Raw genomic sequence first — 23983 nt, 5'->3', positions numbered from 1 at the left:
CTCATGCCAGATTAAAAAAAAAACAAACAGAAAACAACCACCCTCCCCTGACCTACCTCTGACCAATCAAACCAGAATCTCTGAGGCTGCACCCCATTTTTGAAAAGCTCCCCAAGTCATTTACATGAATAGCTCAGAGGTGAGAGCCACGGTTATTAGACCTACCTTCATATCCTTAAATTGAGTTGAATATGACATATAATTAAATTTTTAGGTCCAGAATTTTAAAAAATTAGATTTTAGTATCCTGAATGAACATATTAAATCTGAAGAAAGTTTATCCAAGAGTCAAGATTTCTATTCCCTAGCTAGTATTTTCAGTTTAGGTTTCAATTATGGGATGTTCTGTTATAAGTACAACAGTTATATAAGATCTGTTGGTGCTCCTATTCAGAGAAAGAACCTTTTGAAAAAAGACTTTTTTTTAGCTGTACACAAGGCACAAGCTTACCTCTCTAACATCCACCATCCACCCTCCATCAACAAACAACAAGACATTGTACATTTTCTCCTTCACGTCAGCAGTTAGGGCATCCAAATGCCCTTTCCAAATAACATAATCCATCTGCAAAACAAACATAAGGGCAGACATATAACAGACCAAAGCCAATAAATAATGTATTTTTAAAGCACACACAGGAATATTTACATGGAACATCACTCTAAAGAGTTGACTTAACAGAGGAACACGCGACTCTTGATCTTGGGACCTTGAGTTTGAGCCCTATGTGCGGTGTAGAGCTTACTCGAATAAATAAAACTTAAAAAAAAAAAAAAGAGTTGACTTTAATCAGCCAAATACAAAAATAAGTATCAACAGACTGTAGTTAAGTAAAACACTAAAACTGAACACTAATGCCATCTGAAGGCATTTTTCACATTTGGTTAATAACCTACAGAAAAGTAACTAAACACATGGCTTTTTTTTTCAAAGAATATTAACAGAAATATCACCTATTACAATAAGAATATAACTGCCCAAAAACCTGCTTCTTTAAATATATAACCTGATAAACACACAGTTATATGGTCAATTAATCTTCAACAAAGCAGGAGAGAGTATCTAATGGGAAAAAGTCTCTTCAATGAATGGTGTTGGGAAAACTGGACAACAGCATGCAAAAGAATGAAACTGGACCATTTTCTTGCACCACACACAAAAATAAATTCATTCAAAGACCTAAATGTGAGACCTGACACCACAAGAATCCTAGAAGAGAGCACAGGCAGTAGTATTATCTCTGACATTGGCTGTAGCAACATTTTTCTAGATATACAAGCAAAAATAAACTATTGGGACCACATCAAAATAAAAAGCTTCTGTGGGAATGCAAGCTGGTGCAGCCACTCTGGAAAACAATATGGAGGTTCCTCAAAAAACTAAAAACAGAACTACCCTACAACCCAGCAATTGCACTACTAGGCATTTATCCAAGGGACATAGGTGTGCTGTTTTGAAGGGACACATGCACCCTCATGTTTATAGCAGCACTATCAACAATAGCCGAAGTATGGAAAGAGCCCAAATGTCTATCGATGGACTAATGAATAAAGAAGATGTGGTGTATGTATGTATGTGCGTGTATATATATATATGTGTGTGTGTGTGTGTGTGTGTATACACACACACACACACACAATGGAGTACTACTCGGCAATCAAAAAGAATGAAATCTTGCAGAAGTATGGAAAGTATGGAAAGAGCCCAAATGTCTATCGATGGATTAATGGATAAAGAAGATGTGGTGTATGTATGTATGTATATGTGTGTGTGTGTGTGTGCATATATATATGTATGTATGTATATATATATATGTGTGTGTATGTATGTATACACACACACACACACACACACACACACACAATGGAGTATTACTCGGCAATCAAAAAGAATGAAATCTTGCCATTTGCAACTACGTGGATGGAACTGGAGGGTATTATGCTAAGTGAAATTAGTCAGAGAAAGACAAATATCAGAGACAAAACAGATGACCATAAGGGGAGGGAAGCAAAAATAGTATAAAAACAGGGAGGGGGACAAAACATAAGAGACTCTTAAATATGGAGAACAGAGGGTTACTGGAGGGATTGTGGGAGGGGGGATGGGCTAAATGGGTAAAGGGCATTAAGGAACCTACTGAAATCATTGTTGCACTATATGCTAACTAATTTGGATGTAAATTTTTAAAAAATTTAAATTAAAAAAAAAGAAAAGAAAAAAGACGACAAAATAAAAAATATAAACGAACAAATAAATAAAAAGCTTCTGCACAGTGAAGGAAACAATCAACAAAATTAAAAGGCAACCCACTGAATGGGAGCAGATATTTGCAAATGACACATCTGATAAAGGGCTAGTATCCAAAATATATTAAAGAATATATATACAAATAATATCCTTGAAATAAATAATCCAATTAAAAAACGGGCAGAAGAAATGAACAGACATTTCTCCAAAGAAGACATCCTGATGGCCAACAGACACATGAAAAGATGGTCAACATCACTCCTTATTGGGGAAATACAAATCAAAACTTAACTCCAATGAGATATCACCTCACACCTGTGAGAATGGCTAAAATAAAAAACACTAGAAACAACAAGTATTGGCGAGGATGTAGAGAAAAAGGAACCCTTGTGCACTGTTGGTGGGTAAGCAAACTGGGGCAACCACTGTGGAAAACGGTATGAAGGTTCCTCAAAAATCACACCACTGGATATTTACCCAAAAACTAAAAAAACACTAATTCAAAGAGATACATGCAGTATCCCTATGTTTACAGTAGCATTATTTACAATAGCCAAATTATGGAAGCAGCACAAATGTCCATTGATAGATGAATAAAGATGTGATGTGAATGTGTGTGTGTGTGTGTGTGTGTGTGTGTGTGTGTGTGTGTATGATGGAAAATTACTCAACCATAAAAAAGAATGAAATCTTGCCATTTGCAACGACAGGGATGGAGCTAGAGAGTGTAACACTAAGTGAAGTAAGTCAGAGAAAGACAAATACCATATGATTTCACTTATATGTGGGATTTAAGAAACAAAACAAGCAAAGAAAAAAAAGAGAGACAAGCCAAGAGACACTCTTAACCTCTTACAGAGAACATACTGATGGTTACCAGAGGGGAATGGGGTGGGGGGAAAGGGGGAAGTAGGTGATGAGGATTAAGGAGCGCACTTGTGATGAGCACATATGAAAGTACTGAATTTCTATATTGTACACCTGAAACTAACAGAACACTGTATGTTGACTATACTGGAATTAAATTGTTTTAAAAAATGTGAAACATATGACCTGTATTTTTAAGATGCAATAGATACATCTTATCTATATTCAACTTACTTCATATTTCTTTTCTTTGTGTTCATGAGCCACTTTCTCAGTAAAAGTTGCTTGATGTATCAATGTAGGTTTTTGTGGAGCTGAATTCATATGCTTAAACCACTCATTAAAGGTTTCATGGGCTTCCTAAGATGCAAAATAGAAAAATACAAAAAAACCCACAGGTTTTCCATATGTTCAACACAATATTTACAATCTAGTTCTTAGAAATAACTTTGCAGCATCAAGAAACAGAACTGTTCAATATTTATTTTTTGCACACAAAAAAATCATTGTGAATAAATATTTTGTCAAGTGGTAAACACCAGCAAGGTACGCATATATTGTGTTTTCTGGCACCTACTCCTATCTCAGCACCTGGTCATACACATATCTTGACCTTTACCATTCTGTGATGTACGTATGTTTACTTGTCTGTCTTCTTGACTAGCCCATTAGCTTCTAGAAGGCAAGGATAGACTGCTATCCACAGATGTAGCTCTAGAACTTAGCCCAATGTAATTACTTTGTTATTTGTTGAATGAATTTTAAATGAGTATGTTGTTATTTTAGTTATAAAGACTCTAGAATATTTCGCTTTTCTGTTTTTGCCAAAAAAGAGAAAGAGAAAAAGAAATATTAAAGTTGATACAAGCATTCAAAGAATCTTAAGAAAACTAAGTTTCAGACATCACACACACTACCGCATGAGATGTTCTTGGTTGGTTGGCATTGATTAGATACTTAAGGCAATGAAGGCCAGATCACGATTTCAATGTTCCTGTGGATCAGTCAGTACCACAGTCACAAGAAAAATAAGACAATAAGTCAGTCACCACTTCTGAAAAACAGTTCAAAGTCTGAGAGTGAATCAGAAAAGTCATCAGGAAGATAGGCACATTTGTGATTTACAATCTCACCAAATAAGCTCTAATGCATAAATGTTCTCTGATAGCATTATCATCTTCAGCAGGAAGTGGACTGTCCATTCCTTGTTCCTCCCACTGATTATAGATTTCTGCTATCGAATCCTGAGGAATTTTCAAAAATACCTCTTTTGCAGCTTCATGCTTTTTTGATGCTGTGAAAAAGATGGTACACATGTGAATTTCTGTATAATCGTTTACAAAGGAGCCAAATCATTGGTTTGCAACTTTTACAGTCAGCTATAAGCATCTCCAGTCCCAATGTACTTCTATTAAAGGTGTGGGGGATCTTTCTACCTAATGACCAGGATTTTCCTTATTCCAATGTGACAGTCACAAAAGGATACATTAAATGCAGTTGCTTTTATCCACTTTTGTGTCTTAAAGCAATTATATTTTTCAAAGCCTTGAGATTATATGAAAAATTGATTAGACAATGAAAATCCATTGTTATATGTTTTGTTTCATAACATCAGATTTGATATACAAGAAGGGCTGTTTTGTCATCTGTCCTCCCCTGCCCATTGGAAGGATTAGAAAACCAGTTAAAACTAAATTTAGGAATATATGGATTCAAACAAAAACTTTAAAAAGTATTAAAATAAAGCATACCCAAGAATTTTCTCATTATCGCATTGCCTTGTTTTAGCGCTTCTGCCCTCTGTGCTGGGTCAAATACCAACCAGTCAATTACGTCAATTTTTAAGCGGTCCTCCTATTTATTTAATTGGAAAAAAGACATCAATTTTGGTATTTTTCTATGATATTTTGCAAATTAGTAGAATTAACTTACATCTGCACTTCTAGTAAACATGATTTTCCCCCAAGTTATACAGAATTATGAAAGAATCTACCTTTCCTTAGTTTCTTTTCACATTTAATAGCTCTCTATTAAATTACAAAAAAACTTATTGGAGTGTGAATCTGGAATTAAATATTCTGTGTCCCACCAACTTAACCAGGTCATTACTTAACTGTTATTCTAAAACATTTTTCTTTCCTAGATAAAACTTTCTTTAAAAAAACAAAACAGGGGCGCCTGGGTGGCTCGGTCGGTTGGGCATCCGACTTCGGCTCAGGTCATGATCTCACGGTCCGTGGGTTCGAGCCCGCGTCAGGCTCTGTGCTGACAGCTCAGAGCCTGGAGCCTGCTTCAGATTCTGTGTCTCCCTCTCTCTCTGACCCTCCCCCGTTCATGCTCTGTCTCTCTCTGTCTCAAAAATAAACATTAAAAAAAAATTAAAAACAAAACAAAAGAAAACCCTTTTAAAAAAGATGTTTATTTTGAGAGAGAGAAAGAGAGAGCAAGAGAAGGGCAGAAAGAAAGGGAGAGAGAGAGAATCCCAAGCAGACTCTGCAATAGCAGCACCGAGCCCAACTTGGGGCTCAATCCCACAAACCATGAGGTCATGACATGAGCCAAAATCAAGAGTCAGATGCTTAACCAACAGAGACACCCAGGCGTCCTGTCTGAAAATAGGATAAGTAAACTACTGAAGAGTTAGTGATTGATCAAGTATCTAGAATAGTCTGAAGAGCAAAAACCCAAAGCTCACTTTTTTCTGTTAAAGAAGCTTCCCGGGGCACCTGGGTGGCTCAGTCGGCTCATCCCACTTTGGCTAAGGTCACAGGTCATGATCTCACCGTTCATGCGTTCAAGCCCCGCGTCGGGCTCTGTGCTGACAGCTCAGAGCCTGGAGCCTGCTTCGGATTCTGTGTCTCCCTCTCTCTCTCCCCTCCCCCACTTGCACTCTGTCTCTGTCTCTCAAAAAATAAACATTAAAAAATAATAATAAAGAAGCTTCCTTTAACACAATACTATTGTAAGTAATTTTAATCCCTTACGTAAGACCTTCATTTTGCTGCCAGCTTTTATAATTTAAAAGGCTTTGGCTGACAAAGAAAAATTCTTAAAAAAAGAAAAGACGCGAGAATATTCTAAGTTGGAAGTGGACCAAAAAGCAACATGAGGGATTATTCAGAGTTACACACACACCTCCCTTGCCAGTCATATTACCTCTGTAGTGCCAGTATCTAGGGCTGGGGCCACGTCATGATGACTGAATTCACCATTATCTTTCTTTCGGGTATTCTCAACTACAGTCTTTGTTATAGCCGCAATATCCAAATCTAAGGGATTTTTTTTAAGAGACAAAAATAAGAACTAATCATTCACATGGTCACAATGATTTGGTAAACTGGGATAAAATTTCCTTAAAAATGTAACACATAAAATACGAAAGACGTTACAAAAGAAAACGCCAAAATGAGGATATTTTTTTTTACACGAGTTGTCATTTTATTCCTAAAACAGAATTCCATGAAAATTTTTATTTTTTTTTCTCTCAAAAGCAATAAAATTTAAACCTGGAAAGATAAATGTTACTGATGCCAAAATGGTAACTTGCCTACAAAGCCCAACAGGTAAAGTTCTCAACCATTTTTACCTGCTTCCTTAGCCAGCTCCAGACAATGGTGGCGCTGCTCAAATTCTGTAACACCTTCCAAAAATAACGCATACTGGGCAATAGCTAGGTCTTGAGGCAAGTGACAAGTATAAAATGCAATCAGATTTGTATGTTTCTCATTTATTAAAAGCTAAAAAACAGAAAAAAAAATCAAAGTATGTTAATAATAAAACAGGTTCTGGAATCAACAGTGCTTTTTAAAAAGTTCACTTCAAAATTTCAAACATATTTATGAGAGATTCATATAGACATGGATTTGTGCTGCTAAACAGGATAATTTAAAATTCCAAATAAAATGTACTTATAATAATTAAAAGATCTCTTATGGATTCTGATGGCTCTCCTGCCACTGAGCATTAACACACTACTGTTCTGATTTTTGTTTTCATCAAAATGGTGGGGAAAAAAAATCAAATTGTGGATTCTCAAAGTTTACCTGGATGTACGCCTTTAAAACTTCAATGGAGACTTCTTCCTTGATAGAAAAAAAAGTATACAACCCAATTATAAACACAACTGTTTATGTTTATGTGTACCAGCAATATATCTAATAAAAATTCTATCAAATGATTTAATGACTTTAATATTTACCACTGAGCAATCACTATACGCTAGGCTAAGCGCTTAGCAAAGTTCATGTATTGCCTGATTTAACCTTACCATAGCTTTTTGTAGGCGGTTACTATTATTGTTCACAATTTACCAAGGAGGGAATTAAGAATTTCTAAACTAAGGAACGAGCGAGGTTTTATTTACCCAGAATTACACAGCTAGAAGCTGCCGAGTGAGGATGTGAACCCAGGATTCTTACTCCAAAGCCCAAGCTTTCAACTGTTGTACCATCTGCCTTCTACATGTACTCTGACCAAAATGTTATCATCATTTAGGGAAAAAGTAACAAAAAGAAAAAGAAAACAAAAATTTTAAATCTCACACAAAAATGAGTCTGGTTCAGTTAGCTTAGTTGACTGATTTAGAGTTGGGTGCTGATGGGGATAAAGTTCTTGAATTTATCAAAAACCACATAACCATCAGCATTCTACATTCACAGACTAGAGCCCTAAATGGTTACCCGCAGTGGGTTATCACCAAGTGACCATAAGAGACTATACAGAACACTTTTGCACCCATACCACCATTTCTAGAAAACAACAACAAAAAAATAAGTGTGTTTTCCTGATGAGAGGCATATAGCATCAGCCTTGCAAAGAAGAGTAAATTGTTCTTTTTTATTTACTTTGGTCTGTAGTCCCAGTGTGCGAAAAAACAAAATGAGGTGAGTCATGAAGCGGAGGAGGTGTCCAGGTAGATTGTTTCTGCTTTTGGAAAGCCATTTGTTAAATTCACCCATCAAACCTACAAGCCATCAAAGCAAAGATTCAACAATAGGGATAAAAATCAAAAGGAGAAATAAACATTATCAAAGACATTTACTGCATTCCTATAGTGCTATTAAATCACTACCTCATTGTTAATATGCGACATATAAAACAGATCCTGGATTAAATTCAAACTCCATTTTTTTTTTCAAACTCCATTTTTTAACAATACTTGCATTCAATATAAAGATTAAAAGATGTGGTGAGTCATGCATCGTTTTGTTGACTTTTTACAAAATTGCCATAAGAAAAAAAGAATTCGTACCAACTAAAATGAAAAGTATAGTATCTTACCATCAATGTCTCCCAGGATAAGGAATTTTTGAACTATATGGTAATGTTCTTGATTCTCTTCCAGAACTCTCTGAAAAAATGTTTACATTTTCCATAAATCTTCTAGTGGTCATTCTATAGTATTATTCACTGGCAAACTAAAATGTCAACTTTTGAAACAATATATACAAAGAAAAAGTTTTAATGAAGGGTCTCAGGAGACCAAAACAAAATATGAGAAGGATATTTTCTGCCCTTCCCTAGCTCGCTCGTGCTCCCTCTCTTTCTCAAAAATTAACATCAAAAAAAAAAAAAAAAAAAAAAAAAAAAAGCAGGGAACTATGACAAAACGGTTTAATCTCTATGAATATTATTAAAGTTTTACTTTTTATATTTTACTACTGTTTTTCTTGGCACTCCACGGTGAGCCAGAAAGGGAGGGCACATGGAACCTAAGCAAAACAAACCCTACGAGTCCTTTGAACCTGAGCAGCAGTTCCTGCAGGCATTCCTTGGGTATTCTCTTCTGCACATGGCACCAAGCGTAACAGAAATCACCAAAATAGTGATTAGATAGAGTAGAAAAACCAAGTAACCTGCTGTTAGAGTGTTCAGAAGCAGAGTTTATTTCTTTTTGTTGAATATGTTTTAATTTTTATTTCATTATCTGAATTTTCTTTCAGCATTTATTATTATTGTTTTTTAATGTTTATTTTTAAGAGGGAGACGGAGCACGAGTGACAGAGGGGCAGAGAGAGGGAGACACAGAATCCGAAGTAGGCTCCAGGCTCTGAGCTGTCAGCACAGAGTCTGACGTGCGGCTCGAACTCATGAACTGTGAGATCATGACCTGAGCCAAAGTCTGACACTCAACTGACTGAGACACCCAGGTGCCCCACATTTATTCTTTTTTACATTCAAATCTTTGCTCCACCTGAACTGATTTTAAAACATGGCATGAGGTAGTGATTTAGCTTTGTTTTCATCCAGATGGAAAGCCAATTATGCCCATACCATGTATGTATATAAACCATTTCTCTTCCTTTGAAATGAAAAGATCACCACTGTCACTAAGTTCTAATACGTACTTGGATGTCATATGGACTTCTGTGCTTCACTGATCTATTCATTCCATACTAACTGCATATTAGTTTCTTGTATCTTTATGCTGCTTTATTATCGAGTAAGACAAGCACTGCATAATACTGTTTTTTTCCAATTTTTTTTGCCATTCTCACTTATTTTACTTGTAAATTTTTCTGTTCAGAAAAATTTCCGAAAGTATGAAGTTTCTATGTTAATTTCTGAATAGCTAATATTTACATCAAATCTTCTCATCCAGGAACATGGTATATCTATTCAAGTCTTCCCATAAGATTCTATAGTTTCTTTACCAAGGTCCTCACACCCCCAGTTAATTTTATTCCCATGTGTCTTATAGTTTCGGTCAATAATTTAAACGGGACTTTTCTAATTAGTTGTAGGAAGTACAGACAGGCTATGATTTTTGGGGGGGATAACTTTGTCTGGAACTTAGATACTTAAAAAATTCTCTTATTCTTTTTTTTTTTAATTAAAAAATTTTTTTAGTGTTTATTTATTTTTGAAAGAGAGAGAAAGAGTGTGAGCAGGGGAGGGGCGGAGAGAGAGGGAGACACAGAATCTGAAGCAGGCTCCAGGCTCTGAGTGGTCAGCACAGAGCCAGACGCGGGGCTCGAACTCACGAACCGTGAGATCATGACCTGAGCTGAAGTCGGATGCCCAACAAACTGAGCCACCCAGGAGCCCCCAACATTCTCTTATTCTTATTAATTCTTTTATTAATCCTAACAACTTACTGAATCTTGAGTTTCCAGATTTATACTTTTATCATATGTAAACATTCCCCCTTTCTAATATTTATATTTATTCCTTTATTTTTCATTAGCTGGAGTCTCCAAAATAACAGACTGGTAATGAATACTTGACAGAACAAACACTAATTTCTTTACTATACAAAGTAAAGTAATAAGGAAAAAATAAAACTCAACAAAACAACAGGTAAAAGATTTGAACAGGAAATTCACAAATGGTCAATAAACACAGGAAAACTTGCTCAGCCTTACGAACAGGAAGGGAAATAAGAGTAGAATAGTGAGCTCCTATTTCCCACCTAACCTGTTAGATTAGCAAAAAAAATTAGAAGTGTGACATTTGGGACTGGTGAGAATTCAGGGAAATGACCACACTAATAAATTATTTACAGGAATATGAAGTGCTACAATCAGGTAATTATACATCTACCCTTTAACTCAGCAACCCTGCTTTCAGGACACTTATCCTATAACAGGCTTGGTAGATAAGCATATATGTATATAAGCTTAACAGCAACTTTAGAATGAAAGAATGTTCACTGCAGTGCTAAGAAACAACCTAAATACCATCAAAAGAGGAATGCTTAAAAAGAATAAGTTAGGTTACATTAAATCTATATCCACTAACTTGGATAAAGTATCATTAAATGAAAAAACAAGACAAAACAACTCTCCCCCGACCAAGTTGTAATGTATGTAGTATGATGCAAACAACAACAAAAATCAAAATCCTATCTTGAACTATATACATTATTTACACATATTTGTAATGGTATGGAGAAGGATACGGAAGAATACAGAGCTATATATTTATCATCTCTGGGGAATGAGAATAACCATAAAGGGGTTGGGAAGAAGTTATTATATAGGTCTTATTTATATTTTTGGATTATTTTGTTACATACTTCAGTTATTTACAATTTGTTAGGCGAATAATACTTAAAAATATTAGATTATTTTAAGATCTAGGAAAAGTCTTGTTAATTTCCCATTAATATTTTTACTTTTCAAAAAGAAAGGGATAAATTAGCTTACATGCATACCCTTATTTTTAATGCTTATTTTTATTTTTGAGACAGAAAGATAGAGTGTGAGCGGGGGAGGAGTAGAGACAGACAGGGAGACACAGAATCTGAAGCAGGCTCCAGGCTCTGAGTTGTCAGCATAGAACCCAACATGGGGCTCGAACTCACAAACCGCCAGATCATGACCTGAGCCGAAGTTGGATGCTTAATTAACTGAGCCACCCAGGAGCCCCTCCGTACTCTTATTTTTAGATAAAACCAATCCTAAACCAAAGAGACAGAAATGAAACATTATTTAAATATGCAATTAAGTCTCTTCCTTTTCAAGAATGTCTCTCATTTGGATAAGAGGTAAAGAAAAGAAGAGAATATAACAGTTTCATAAATTTTTTTGCCTTTCAGCTACAGTGCACACCAACATAACATTCAGTGTTTCCTATTCCAATTATCCTAAAATGTTCCTACCAATATTTACCTTTTTATCAGTAGCTTGAAGTTCTTCAAATACCTTTTCTAAGGTCCAACTTTAAAAAGAAAATACAAGAAAGGGATAAAACAGTATTAATAATATGAACAAGGGCTACAAAATAAAACTTTACAGAGCATATTACAAATTACCAGGACAAAAAACAAACCAATAAACTCACTTTATTTCCAAATATTCCCTAGGGAGTTCTTCAGTTTCATCCAGAGTCAGTACTGATGTCCGGATTTCCTGTTCTACCAAACTGTCCACCATCACCCGAAAGTAGGCCCACACTGTGTCTTCCCAGGTGTCACAGACAGGAAGCAGCTTTTCCCCCATTCCAAACCAGAAACATACACACAGTCAACGAAAAAAAAAAGGGAAAAAGTTACTTCCATTGATATGGACTATAAAGTCATTAGTTAGAATAACATAAAACACTGTGGATTATAACATACCATACCAAATAATCCTTTACCACCCCCCCCCACATCTTCCAAAAAGCTTGAACTATTAACTTTTTTTTTTCAAAGTAGGTTCCACACCCAACGTGGGGCTCAAACTCACAACCCTGAGATCAAGAGTCGCATGCTCTGCTGACTGAGCCAGCCTGGCGCCCCTAAAAAGTTTGAAGTACTGAGACTTTTTCCTACTGAATTCACAATAGCATCAATTTTCCATGTTGATGTAAGATGGTGTTTCAACTAATTATTATAACATCCCTCAAATAACTATAAAGTGCAGGGGATGGCGGGGTCTGCAAGAAGCCCACACACGTAAGACAATCCAAACAGTTCCTGTGCCTTAGGGGCACACTTCTGTATAAAGCTATGGGCACTAGAACTCAGCAATAAATGTGTATTGCAAAAAAAGTGTGTTGTAACTAAATTTACAATTCTCAGAAATTACAATCTGATTCCATGTATTAAAACATCACTTGGTGTACAGGATACATGAAATTACGCAGCTCAAGTCACTATCCCATTTCACGATTATCGCTATCACTGCTACTTCTTACAAAGTAACTTAAACTTATAAAATTTACCTGAAATCATTATTGCACTACATGCTAACTTGGATAGAAATTAAAAAAAAAAAGCTTATAAAATTTATTCTATATGATTAGAATATTTTATATATCTGATTTTGTTCCACAGGGAAAAAAGAATTAAAACAGACTACATACCTGCTTGAGATTCCCACTTAAAGCTGCATAAATTGCTCTCTCGTATCTATTAAAAAGCTCCTGAAATGCAGAATATAAATTTGAACTACAGTTTTCCTCAGCTTGTCAGTTTTTTTCATAATCTGAAATTTTACAATGTCTTCTAAACTGAACTTATTCACTTGACAGTTGTAAACTTTAGTGAAAAATCTAGTGAGGCAAAAAAGGGGAAGGACCCTTTAATTCGATGATACAGTCAGTGCTGAAAACTTCAGGAAAAATCAACCATCTAAATTTCAAATACAGGATGAAAGCAGATCCAACTGTAGCGGATGCTTTGATTATGTATCACTGTCAAATTTTATTTCAGACAGAACCGGTGTAGGCATTTTCCCCTAAGAAGTTTCTAAATACCTAACACCACCTGATCCTTCTCTGAGAACATCAAGCAAGGCACCTGGATGGAACCTGTCGTGCACCAGTTTGCATCTAATTCCTAAGTAGAATTAATTATATTCAACAAATTAGCCCATTTCACTACCACGTTCTATTGATGGCATTTCCAGTCTTCTTATTATCCAGTGACCTCAGAGACTATCACTGTATTTCTGAGTCCTCTGCCTTTGTTTCCAATCACCCTCTTTTTTTTTTTTATTTTTATTTTTTTTTTTAATTTTTTTTTTTTCAACGTTTATTTATTTTTGGGACAGAGAGAGACAGAGCATGAACGGGCGAGGGGCAGAGAGAGAGGGAGACACAGAATCGGAAACAGGCTCCAGGCTCTGAGCCATCAGCCCAGAGCCCGACGCGGGGCTCGAACTCACAGACCGCGAGATCGTGACCTGGCTGAAGTCGGACGCTTAACTGACTGCGCCACCCAGGCGCCCCTCCAATCACCCTCTTGACCATTCTTGCTCTCTTCCTTTCTATTATCAATATTATTCTAGGACAGGCCCTTATTACTTAGGGTCTGAATAATTCTAACAGGCTCCTAACTAGTTTCTCAGCCTTTAGTGCATTCCATTTTTTTTAATTTTTTTTTTTTTTTTTTTACTTTTTTTGTTAATCTCTACACTCAACGTGGGGGCTCAAACCCATGACCCAAGATGAAGAGTCACATGCTGCACCGACTGAGCCAGCCAGACATCTCTAGTCCATTCAATTTTTAAGCCTATTTTTCACTGTCATGCTAATCTGAAAACACTGTTGTCATGTGCCTTGAGGTTTTGATGGTTCACTGCTATCTGTGATATACTCATTCTTTAGAGCAACACTTGAGGACCACCAATGCCTGTTCTTAATTTACCCTTTTCAATCACCTTTCTCATTAGTCCTGTTACAATGTTTGTTTTGAAACTGTGAATTGGTTCCAATGCAACTGATCTATTAAGGAAGTATTTAAACATGATGCAAATTTCCGATAACATACAATTTCATCCGAAAGTAATACTAGGTGAATGCAGAAAATTACACCTGGTTGAATGATGTCACCTAGAAATACTACACAAAACTGAGATACCTCAAACATCTACTTACTACCTCACTTCATTACATGTGTTATAAGCTAAACCCATCCATATTGAGTGTGACAATTTTCAGTTTGATTGATTTCAGCTGACCTCCTTCTATACTTCACAGTAACTCACAAGCTGCAACCCTCTGACCCTCAATTCCACAAGTAAACTTCAGTGCTTTTTCAAGGTAAAATGCTGTAGTTATTGTAGCATTTCTGTATTTCCTGTTTAATAGTGCTTTATTGAGTTTTTACCCTTTTATGTATCACTGAGAATTTTTTAGTATTGTGCTCTCAACTCCATTTTCCCCAAAAGCCCTGTGGATTTTTTTGCATGATTTTGCATCCTGTAGTGATTTTTTAGGAATGCACAAGTCACATGATGTCATAATAGGACTGACTGTAATTCTTTTGTGAGCCTTCTGTTCCAACCTGGTAGACCTACCTCCCTTGAGTTGTCCAACCTATACATCCTACCTAGAATTCCTTCCTCTTTTTTTCACACCCAACAACTCAAAATCCTAGTAATTTTTTAAAGTGCAATTCAGTTCTCTCTCCTGGGAGGCCAGGTTAGCCCAAATGTTTATTCTCTGAACTCATTTGGTACCTCTTTCATATTTTCATCTTTTATCAGTGTTTGATTAGTAGTTAAGCCTGACCATCCCTATTCTTCAATTTGATCAGAAGTTTTTTGAAAACAGAAACTTTAGTCTTACACTACTCTGAATGTTTCAAAGCACCTTCAGCAGGCCTTCAATTAATTAGAGTAAAAATGAGTATCAGTAAATATCTTACATCTTCTGCCATTCTCCAACAACTTATTTTCCAAATCACTCTATATGGATTCCCTTCCACAGGTTCTAATTCTGTTCCTATAAAACAGTAAAAGAAATAAAATTTATAGTATAAAATATAGAACTCCTTGTTTCAACAATTTCTAAAAACAAAAACTGTGCTTCACAAAGATTGGCATTTAGAGCTAAATACATACCCAGAGGTTAAATTCTCAGAATAAAATCTACTAAAATACCTCCATTAACATTAGGGTCATGATAGAGTTTCCAGCCTTCAAGTGTTGCAGCTCTCCATGCCTGACCACAACGTTTACAGAGTCGTTGTGCCTTTAGAAACAGAAAAAGAACAGTCAGTCCTATAACCAAGTGTGATACTGGAAAAGCACTGTGCCTTACAGAAAAGTACAAGCAATACATATCAGGATTAGGTAACTTAAAGCATGATACTTCAAAGGGAGATGCAGACAACTAACAACTAGTCATGGCATTTCACTTTGCTACCCTTTGCTCTTTGGTTCTGGGCTTGCAGAGGAGGCTCCCATGGGGCTCACAGGCATTTAATTCTGCTAGAGACAAATGGGGCTAAAGAGGTTGATGACCCTTGACTTCAAGTATTATAAAAACATTGTCAGTCTCTAGAACGACAGGGTGCTAGTGCTCATTCAGCCCACTGATATTTGTGTGAACTGTGATGAATCAGATGAACTTAGAGTAACCAGCAAGATACATCAGTGAGATAGAGAGACTACCTCTTTAGGAACCATCTCTTCGTCATTTACTTCATATGGTTTGGGCAAGATCCTACAATCCCACCTCCAAACGCTAAGATTAGGCATGTGATCGAACAAGAATCACTCCTAGGACTCTTGCTGGAAATACTGGCAAAGGGACACACTCCTTTTGCTGGAATTGCTAGCTGGCAGGAGGATGCAAGTCTGGAGCTGCTGGGGGCCATCAGAGACACAAGGAGCGGCTTCGTGAGAATGAAGCCACAGAAAGGAGGACAGGGCCAAGAGCCTGGGAAAGAGATGGTATCCCAATACCATCCCTGGATCCTGCTTAAAACCAGATTATGACCCCACAGACTTCCCTGTTCCACAAGCCAATCAATTCTTCCCCACGTAAGTAACTTGAATTGGGCTTCTACCACTTGAACCTAGAGAATCCGAGTAATGTAACTAAAGAATATCATACCCCAAAACATCATTCTGGATTTATAGCCATTAAACATAATGAAAGCTATGTATTAACATGAGGAAATGTTTTGATATGCTATCTAAAAAAGGAAGGATAAAAACTGAATATAGAATCTTGAAAACATTTTTCTAAGTAAAATAAATTAGATACAAAAGAACAAATATTGCATGACTCCACTTGCATGAAATAGCTCGAATAGGCAAATTCAGAGAGACAGAAAGTAGATCAGAGGTTATCAAGGGCTGAGGCAAGGGAGAAACAGGGAGTTATTACACAATGTTACAGAGTTTCTGTCTGGTGTGATGAAAAGGTTTTGGGAATAGATAGTGGTAATGGTTTCACAAAACTGGAAATGCAATTAATGGCACTGAAATGTACACTAAAAATGGCTAAAACAACAAATGGTGTTATCTATGTTTTACCACAGAGAAAAAAAATGAATAATGCAATATGCCCAACTACTGAATTGTAGATTTAAAAAAATTTTTTTAATGTTTATTTTATTTTTGACAAAGAAACAGCCAGAGGGTGAGCAGGGGAGTGGCAGAGAGACAGAGGGAGACACAGAATCCGAAGCAGGCTCCAGGCTCTGAGCTGTCAGCACAGAGCCTGACGCGAGGCTCAAACCCACAAGCCGCGAGATCATGACTTGACCCGGAGTTGAATGCTTAATTGACTGACCCACCCAGGCGCACCTGAATTGTATATTTTAAATGGATGTATTGTACGGTAGGTGAATTGTATCTAAATAAAGTTATTAAAATCCCTTAATGTATACTATGATTACAATTATGTTCAAAAGAGGTATAAAAGACAGGTCTTGTCAGAAGATAGTAAATAACAAGTGTTGGTGAGGATGTGAAGAAAAGGGAACCCTTGTGCACTGTTGGTGGGAACGTAAACTGGTGCAGCCACTGAGGAAAACAATAAGGAGGGCACCTGGGTGACTCAGTCAGTAAGCATCTGACTTCAGCTCTGGTCATGATCTCATGGTTCATGAGTTCAAGTCCCGTATCAGGTGAGCTAGAGTCCCGCTTCAAGCGAGCACGAGCCCCGCATCAGGTGTAACATGAGCGCCGCTTGGGATGAGCCCCACTTTTCTCTTTGCCCCTAGCTCACTTGCTCCCTCTCTCTCTCAAAAAAAAAAAAAAAAACAAAAAACAAAAAAAACGCCAAAACCAATGAGAAGGTTCCTCAAAAAGTTAAAAATAGAGCTACCCTACAACCCAGCAATTCCACTTCTAGTATTTATCCAAAGAAAATAGAAACACTAACTTGAAGAGATATATACACCTTCATGTTCACTGCAGCATTATTTACAGTAGCCAAAACATAGAAACAACATAAGTGTTCACTGACAGATGAATGGATAAAAAGATGTGGTATATATACATATACCAGTACACATACACAATGGAATATCTTTCAAAGAAGAATGAAATCTTGCCATTTGCAACAACATGGATGGACCTAGAGGACATTATGCTAAGTGAAGTCAGACTAAGACAAATACCATAGGACCTCTCTTATTATACGTGCAATTAAAAAAATAAACAACAAAACACGACCATAAATACAGAGAACAGATTGGTGGTTGCCAGAGGTTGGGAGTGGGAGAAATGGATGAAGGGGGTCAAAAGGTAAAAAAGAAAAAAGAAAAAGAATTTTCATCCTATGTAAGATGAAAATGTTAATAATGAAAGTTCTCATTTACTGAATATTTACTGTAAGCCAGACAATGTGCTAGATACTTCACAGCAATTATCTCATTTGATTCTCATATGAACCCAAAGAGAGGTGCTAATTCTGTGCCTGTTCAATGGATGAGAAAATCGTGGCACAAAGGTGATTAGCTTACTCATGGACACACAGACAGTGAGTGGTACAGCCAGAGTGACCACATTGTAATAGAATAGGCACTGAACTGAGATCACAGCCTTGGATTCCAGCCTTGATTATTTCATTGATTCTGTGACCCTGAAAGTCACCAAACTTCTCCAAGTTTCAGTGTTGTATTACGTTTGCTTGTAAATGAGACCACTGGAAAACATGGACTATACTGAAGCTCTTTCTAGCTCTAAGAAAAAAAAGAATGCTAGAAGTAAAAAATAAGAAGAAAAACCCCATTATCTATGGTTTTGTAAAGGCAGTGGGACCTTGGAAGTTTTTGTTTTTCAAACCTTCAGTAATGTGATCATATTTTTGTTTTCTGTTTTTTAAAATATATCCCTATTTGCCACCATGATTCCTAGTTATTTTCTGTACCACCTGGCAGAGTGGCTGGAACTTAACTATTTTCTGAATAAATTAGTATGTAATAAACACTTCTTTTCTTAATTGGAAAAAAAAAAGAGGGGCACCTGGGTGGCTCAGTCGTTTAAGTGTCTGACTCTGGCTCAGGTCATGATCTCACGATTCGCAGGTTCAAGCCCTGCGTCGGGCTCTGTACAAACAGTTCAGAGCCTGGAGGCTGCTTCAGATTCTGTGTCTCCCTCTTTTTCTTCCCTATCCAACTCATGCTCTGTCTCTCTCTCTCTCTCTCAAAAATAAACATTAAAAAATTAAAAAGAAAAAAAAAAGAAAAAAAAAGGAATGATGCTTATTACCAGTTATTACTATAAGAAATTCTAATAGTTTGAACATATGTCTATCTAAAAAACATTGCCAAAGAGACTGCAAAATAGGTACAACCTATTACCGTAAGCTTGGAGCTCCTAGGCATTGGATGTCCTCAAGAGTCAGCAAAGCCATCCAGTATGTTGTCTAATTAGATACTAAACATTCTCTATAGAAGATCTTCACTATCACAAAAGATCTTTTTTTTTTTTTTTTTAAGTTTATTTATTTTGAGAGAAACAGAGATAATGCAAGTGTGGGGAGGGGCAGAGAGAGAGAATCCCAAGCAGGCTCCATGCTGCCAGTGCAGAGCCCGGTACACAGGGCCTGAACTCAAAAACCCACAAGATCATGACCTGAGCCTAAACCAAAAGTCAGATGCTTAACTGACTAAGCCATCCAGGCACCCTCCCAACAAAAGAGATTTTAAAACATGAAATTAAAAGGAAGAAGTCTGAGGGCCACTGTAGTTTTCACAGGTAAACAGTGTCACCTAGAAGAGCAATTACGGTCAGACTCATTCTTAACTCTTAAAAATCAGAACTAAAAATAATGGGGATATGCCTAGGGCATGCAGTACAATTTGGGAAGGCAAAGTCTGACTTCTTACAAAAGATTTTCTATTAGAGTTGCATAAACTACAATGCACTGCTTTCTGAAGTAATGTGTTTCTTATCACTGGAAATGTTCAAACACAAAGTAGATCCAGAAATAATGTGGCAGAGATTACAGCATCGAGGAGACATACGAGGTAGTCACAAAGGTCCTTTCTAACTGAAAGAGTCTATGACTTCTGAAACTGAACTAGCAGGGTGTATATGACTTACCTCTTCTGTCATTCCAGCACGGATTAGAGTGAAAAGATATTTGAGTAATCTGACTTCATCTTCTCTATCCAGATCATCAAGGGGCATTTTCTGTCTAATGGGAGCATCAGGGTCCTATCGAACAAACAAATAAATAAACAACAATAAATTCTTTGTACCCACATACATTTTAAACATCCCCAAGAGATGATAAAACTCTCGAGTTTATACACTGAAATAAGTTTATTTACAATTTAGTTAAGTAACAAAGGGAGTGAAGTATCACACAAGCATTCCAGAGAGCCATAGAACTGTCTGCTGCCCATTCAAAAAAGACTGTTGGCCCACCAAGGTACATACCTCGGTCAGACAAGGCAGAAACACAATGTCAGCCAAACCAGGCAACTCTTAAAAATGCTACAACATGAGCTGTAGCCTGTTGTAGCAACTGTACCTCCAAGTTAATCCTAAACAGAATTAGGTCTAGATGGAGAATGAGCACAGAGGAAACACCGAAGGAAGAGTGAGTAATACATTCTATGACTTGAAAGTGCTTCTCACATGAGAGGAGAGCCATAGTGGGATTAAGGCCATATAAAACACACTGATGTCCAATAAAATAATTTTTCAAGAACAGATTTCTAATAAATAAATCCACCTAGAACAGTTTATTCCCACCTATTATTTTTCATGGATAAAGAAATGTGCCTTTAAACATTTGGGATAACATATTGTCCTCACTTTTGCAGCAAACATCACAAGTGGTATTCATGGTGAATTTTAAATGAAAAACTATTTTAGTTTTTGAAAACGTTTATTTATTTTGAGAAAGAGAGCACGTGTATGCACGAACAGGGGAGGGGCAAAGAGAGAGGGAGAGAATCCCAAGCAGGCACCTTGCTGTCAGCACAGAGCCTGACTCAGGGCTCAACCCCACGAACTGTGAGATCATGACCTGAGCTAAAACCAAGAGTCAGATGCTTAACCAGCTGAGCGAGCCAGGTGCCCCTAACTGAAAAACTATTTTAATGCGACTCTTATTTTAAATGCTACTCTTATGTATGGTAATATATCAATTCAGAAAATAAAGTACATTATAGGTGAAATGGCTACTTTCACAAGTATTTTGTGGACCGATACATTCAGTTTTGGAACATGGTCTCTTTCTGGCAAAAAGGAAATCACCACTTTCCACATGTTAAAAGTAAATGATTTTTAGTTGTTTGCTACAGGGTGATTTAGCTATGATTTATTTCAAGCTCTTCTAGTAGCTTCCAAACAATTTTCATCAAAACCACTTTTGCTCCCAAAGAATTCTATCAATTTTTCCATCTGTTACTTACTTCTCCTACTTTTCACTATAAACATTTAGTGCACGTTTCCACCTGTCACAAAGCTCTCTTTCTTTATTTCTACAAGAATTAGACTCCTGTTCTTTTCAAATCTATTGTTATTCCTATTACTCATATCCTAGAATGGCCTTTCTAACCTCAAGCTTATGCAAAGCTCCCCTCTCCTCCCCCCCCGCCCCCCCCGCCACTTTTTATATGTAAGAGGCTTCATGAGTCATCACTTTAAAGTTGAAGAGTCAAACCTTACTGTAAGACCAAAATTAATTTGTTTTTAAAGCTGGCAAATCACTTTCTCTACCTTCTTTTACAATTTACAATTCATAGGCAATAGGTTCAAATGTTCAAATACATTCCATCAAATTCAAAGGCAACCAAGTAGTTAGTGGTAAACAGTATATACAAATCTTTGGGAAACCAAAACAAGGATCCCTATGAAGAAAATTCTCAGCCTTTAAAAAACAAACACACACACACAAAAAATAAATAAAAAAAATAAAAATAAAAATAAAAAAAACAAACAAACACAAAACCTTGAAGACAACTTTTATTTCAAAGAAACTTACCAATTCAGTGACAAGGGGACGGACACTTCCTATATAAGAAGGCAGCTGCCGCTGCTTCAGGGTATGCAGAGTATTTTCCCTGCAAGAAAAAATATAACATTTTTAAAAGAAGTAACTTTAATATGTTTATTTAAGGAAATAAAATCAAGTCAAAGTAGAAAGAGAGAGTACAAACTCAGAAAATCAGGCAAAAATGCTAAATATAAAGAGGCTTTTAGGGGCACCTGGGTGGCTCAGTCGGATAAGCGACTGACTACGGCTCAGGTCACGATCTTGAGGTTCGTGGGTTCAAGCCCCATGTCAGGCTCTGTGCTGACAGCTCAGACCCTGGAGCCTGCTTCGGATGCTGTGTCTCCCTCTCTCTCTCTGCCCCTCCCCGACTCATGCTCGCTTGCTCTCTCTCTCTCAAAATAAATAAATATTTTAAAAAAAATTTTTTTTAAGAGGCATTTTAGCTCAGATGACTAATGATGCTAAACATGTTTTCATGTCTTTATTGGCCACTCATCTGTCTGCTTTTGTGAGCTTATCTGTTCAAATCTTTGTCCCCTGCCCTTTTTTCTTTTACTACATTATATTTTTATTATTGAGTTGTAGTTCTCTTATCAGCTACAAGTCTTATATTTTTCTTCTAGTCTGTGGCTCGCCCTCTCTCATTTCTAAATGATGTCTTTAATGAGTAGTTTTTCATTTTTATGAAATCGAATCAATCTTTCCCAATTATTGCTTCCTATGATCTTTCTTACTCTTGCCTATCTGCAAGTCACAAAGATATCCTATGTTTTCCTCTAAAAGTTCTGTGGTTTTAGCTTTTATGATCCATCTTGAATTAAATATTGGGTATGGTGTGAGGGAGGTGTTTTTTTGCACGATATCTCGTTTTTCTGCAAGGTTTGTTGAAAAGACATTCATTCCCTCATTGGATTGCTTAGACGCCTTTATTGAACACTAACTGACCATCTAAGTGTGGGTCTGTTTTACAGTTCTATTCTGTTCCACTGATCAGTAAGAAAAGACTACCTCATAAAAAATGTGCGAAGACATTTACCTTAACTTTTTCAATTTTAAATGAAAATTTCTTTCTCCCAGAAAAATCACAACTACTCAAGATTTAATTTTTGACAACCATTGAATAGCACTAATTTCCTAGTTAAGCACAGAAAAGATATAATAATTGATTTGCAGACTTTATACAGGCATAATGTTACTGAATTCAAATGCAATCTGAACAGTTTCTTCAAGTCTTAATATAAACTGTCCCTTTAACTTAGGGATGGCTTTTTGGTTTCAAGGTCCTAAAATAATTTAGAAGTATTAAAGGATGTAGTGACCAAAGTTTTTCAAAAAAGCACAAGTAGCTAGAAACATGACAGAAGTATCTTCTTGATAATCAAATTACATTTAAAATAAGGTCCCACAGCCTTACCCTAGCCTGCCCATAAAAGTCCCATATGAGTTGACTCTCTTCGATCTCATTTCCTACCATACTTTTCTTTGCTGTGTACAGACTGGCCTCCTTGCATAAACAGTTTGTTTTCAGGATCTTTGCAGTTTCTGTTCCTGTCTGGAACAACTTGTCTCCCAAATTTTTGCACGTTTTGCTTCCTCTCACTCGTTACCTGTTACTTCCTTAGAAGAGGCCTGTTCTGATTACCTCTTCTATTTAAAGTTGTACCCACTGTCATCTTCTATCCATCAACTCTCTTTTTTTCAAAGCTCTAATTGCCCAACAGGCTAAATATTTATTTGTGGTCTAACTCCCTTAAATAATGTCAACACCATAAAGGCAGGGTTTTTGTCTGCTTTGCTGACAGACTGAATTTAAATACTTGTCGAAAGATAAACAAACAAAACCAACACTGAGTGACTTCAAGAATAAGCGTTTAGTAACTTACCAATAAACTGATTTTGCATAAAACTCAATGTTATCAGAAAAATCTCCAATTTCATCTTTGGCAATGCTCTCTAGCCAATCCACCACCAGCTAGGAAAGGGAAAAAAAAAAAAAAGACCATTAACTATAAAATCTGTTACTGTTTTACTTGAAATGGTACTTCCATCCTTAATTCAAAATGTTTCTGATTAAAAAATACCAACTAACAATTTTTCCAACCACTATTTTTGCTTTTTTAAGATACATAAATATAGCAAAAGAATGAAATGTTCTATAGGAATAATACAGTTCTTAAAAAGCTATTCCTGGAAATGCTAGGGCTATTCATTTGAAAACTGAAGAACAAGGTTCTTAACTCCTTTTAA

At 36.5% G+C, this 23983-nt stretch overlaps 1 protein-coding gene across 2 annotated transcripts in view; it reads right to left on the bottom strand.

The window, feature by feature from the left end:
• NUP107 (nucleoporin 107) overlaps window positions 1-23983 on the bottom strand; it is a 43956-nt gene that overhangs the window by 4104 nt on the left and 15869 nt on the right. For both annotated transcript variants that reach the window (XM_030323168.2, XM_030323170.1), the window contains 17 exons: window positions 23620-23708; window positions 21725-21803; window positions 19831-19944; window positions 15427-15517; window positions 15192-15268; window positions 12905-12964; window positions 11900-12045; window positions 11728-11776; window positions 8396-8465; window positions 7960-8078; window positions 7159-7197; window positions 6702-6852; window positions 6272-6384; window positions 4867-4969; window positions 4249-4409; window positions 3350-3475; window positions 452-565 (listed from right to left, as the gene is read on the bottom strand). In XM_030323168.2, coding sequence (XP_030179028.1) covers window positions 452-565; window positions 3350-3475; window positions 4249-4409; window positions 4867-4969; window positions 6272-6384; window positions 6702-6852; window positions 7159-7197; window positions 7960-8078; window positions 8396-8465; window positions 11728-11776; window positions 11900-12045; window positions 12905-12964; window positions 15192-15268; window positions 15427-15517; window positions 19831-19944; window positions 21725-21803; window positions 23620-23708 — 1701 coding nt within the window. The remainder of the gene's footprint in view (window positions 1-451; window positions 566-3349; window positions 3476-4248; window positions 4410-4866; window positions 4970-6271; window positions 6385-6701; window positions 6853-7158; window positions 7198-7959; window positions 8079-8395; window positions 8466-11727; window positions 11777-11899; window positions 12046-12904; window positions 12965-15191; window positions 15269-15426; window positions 15518-19830; window positions 19945-21724; window positions 21804-23619; window positions 23709-23983) is intronic.

This window comes from Lynx canadensis, chromosome B4 (assembly GCF_007474595.2).
Source record: "Lynx canadensis isolate LIC74 chromosome B4, mLynCan4.pri.v2, whole genome shotgun sequence".
Taxonomy (NCBI): domain Eukaryota; kingdom Metazoa; phylum Chordata; class Mammalia; order Carnivora; family Felidae; genus Lynx; species Lynx canadensis.
The sequence above is the reverse complement of the archived record's forward strand: the minus strand, read 5'-3'. Positions and strand labels throughout refer to the sequence as shown.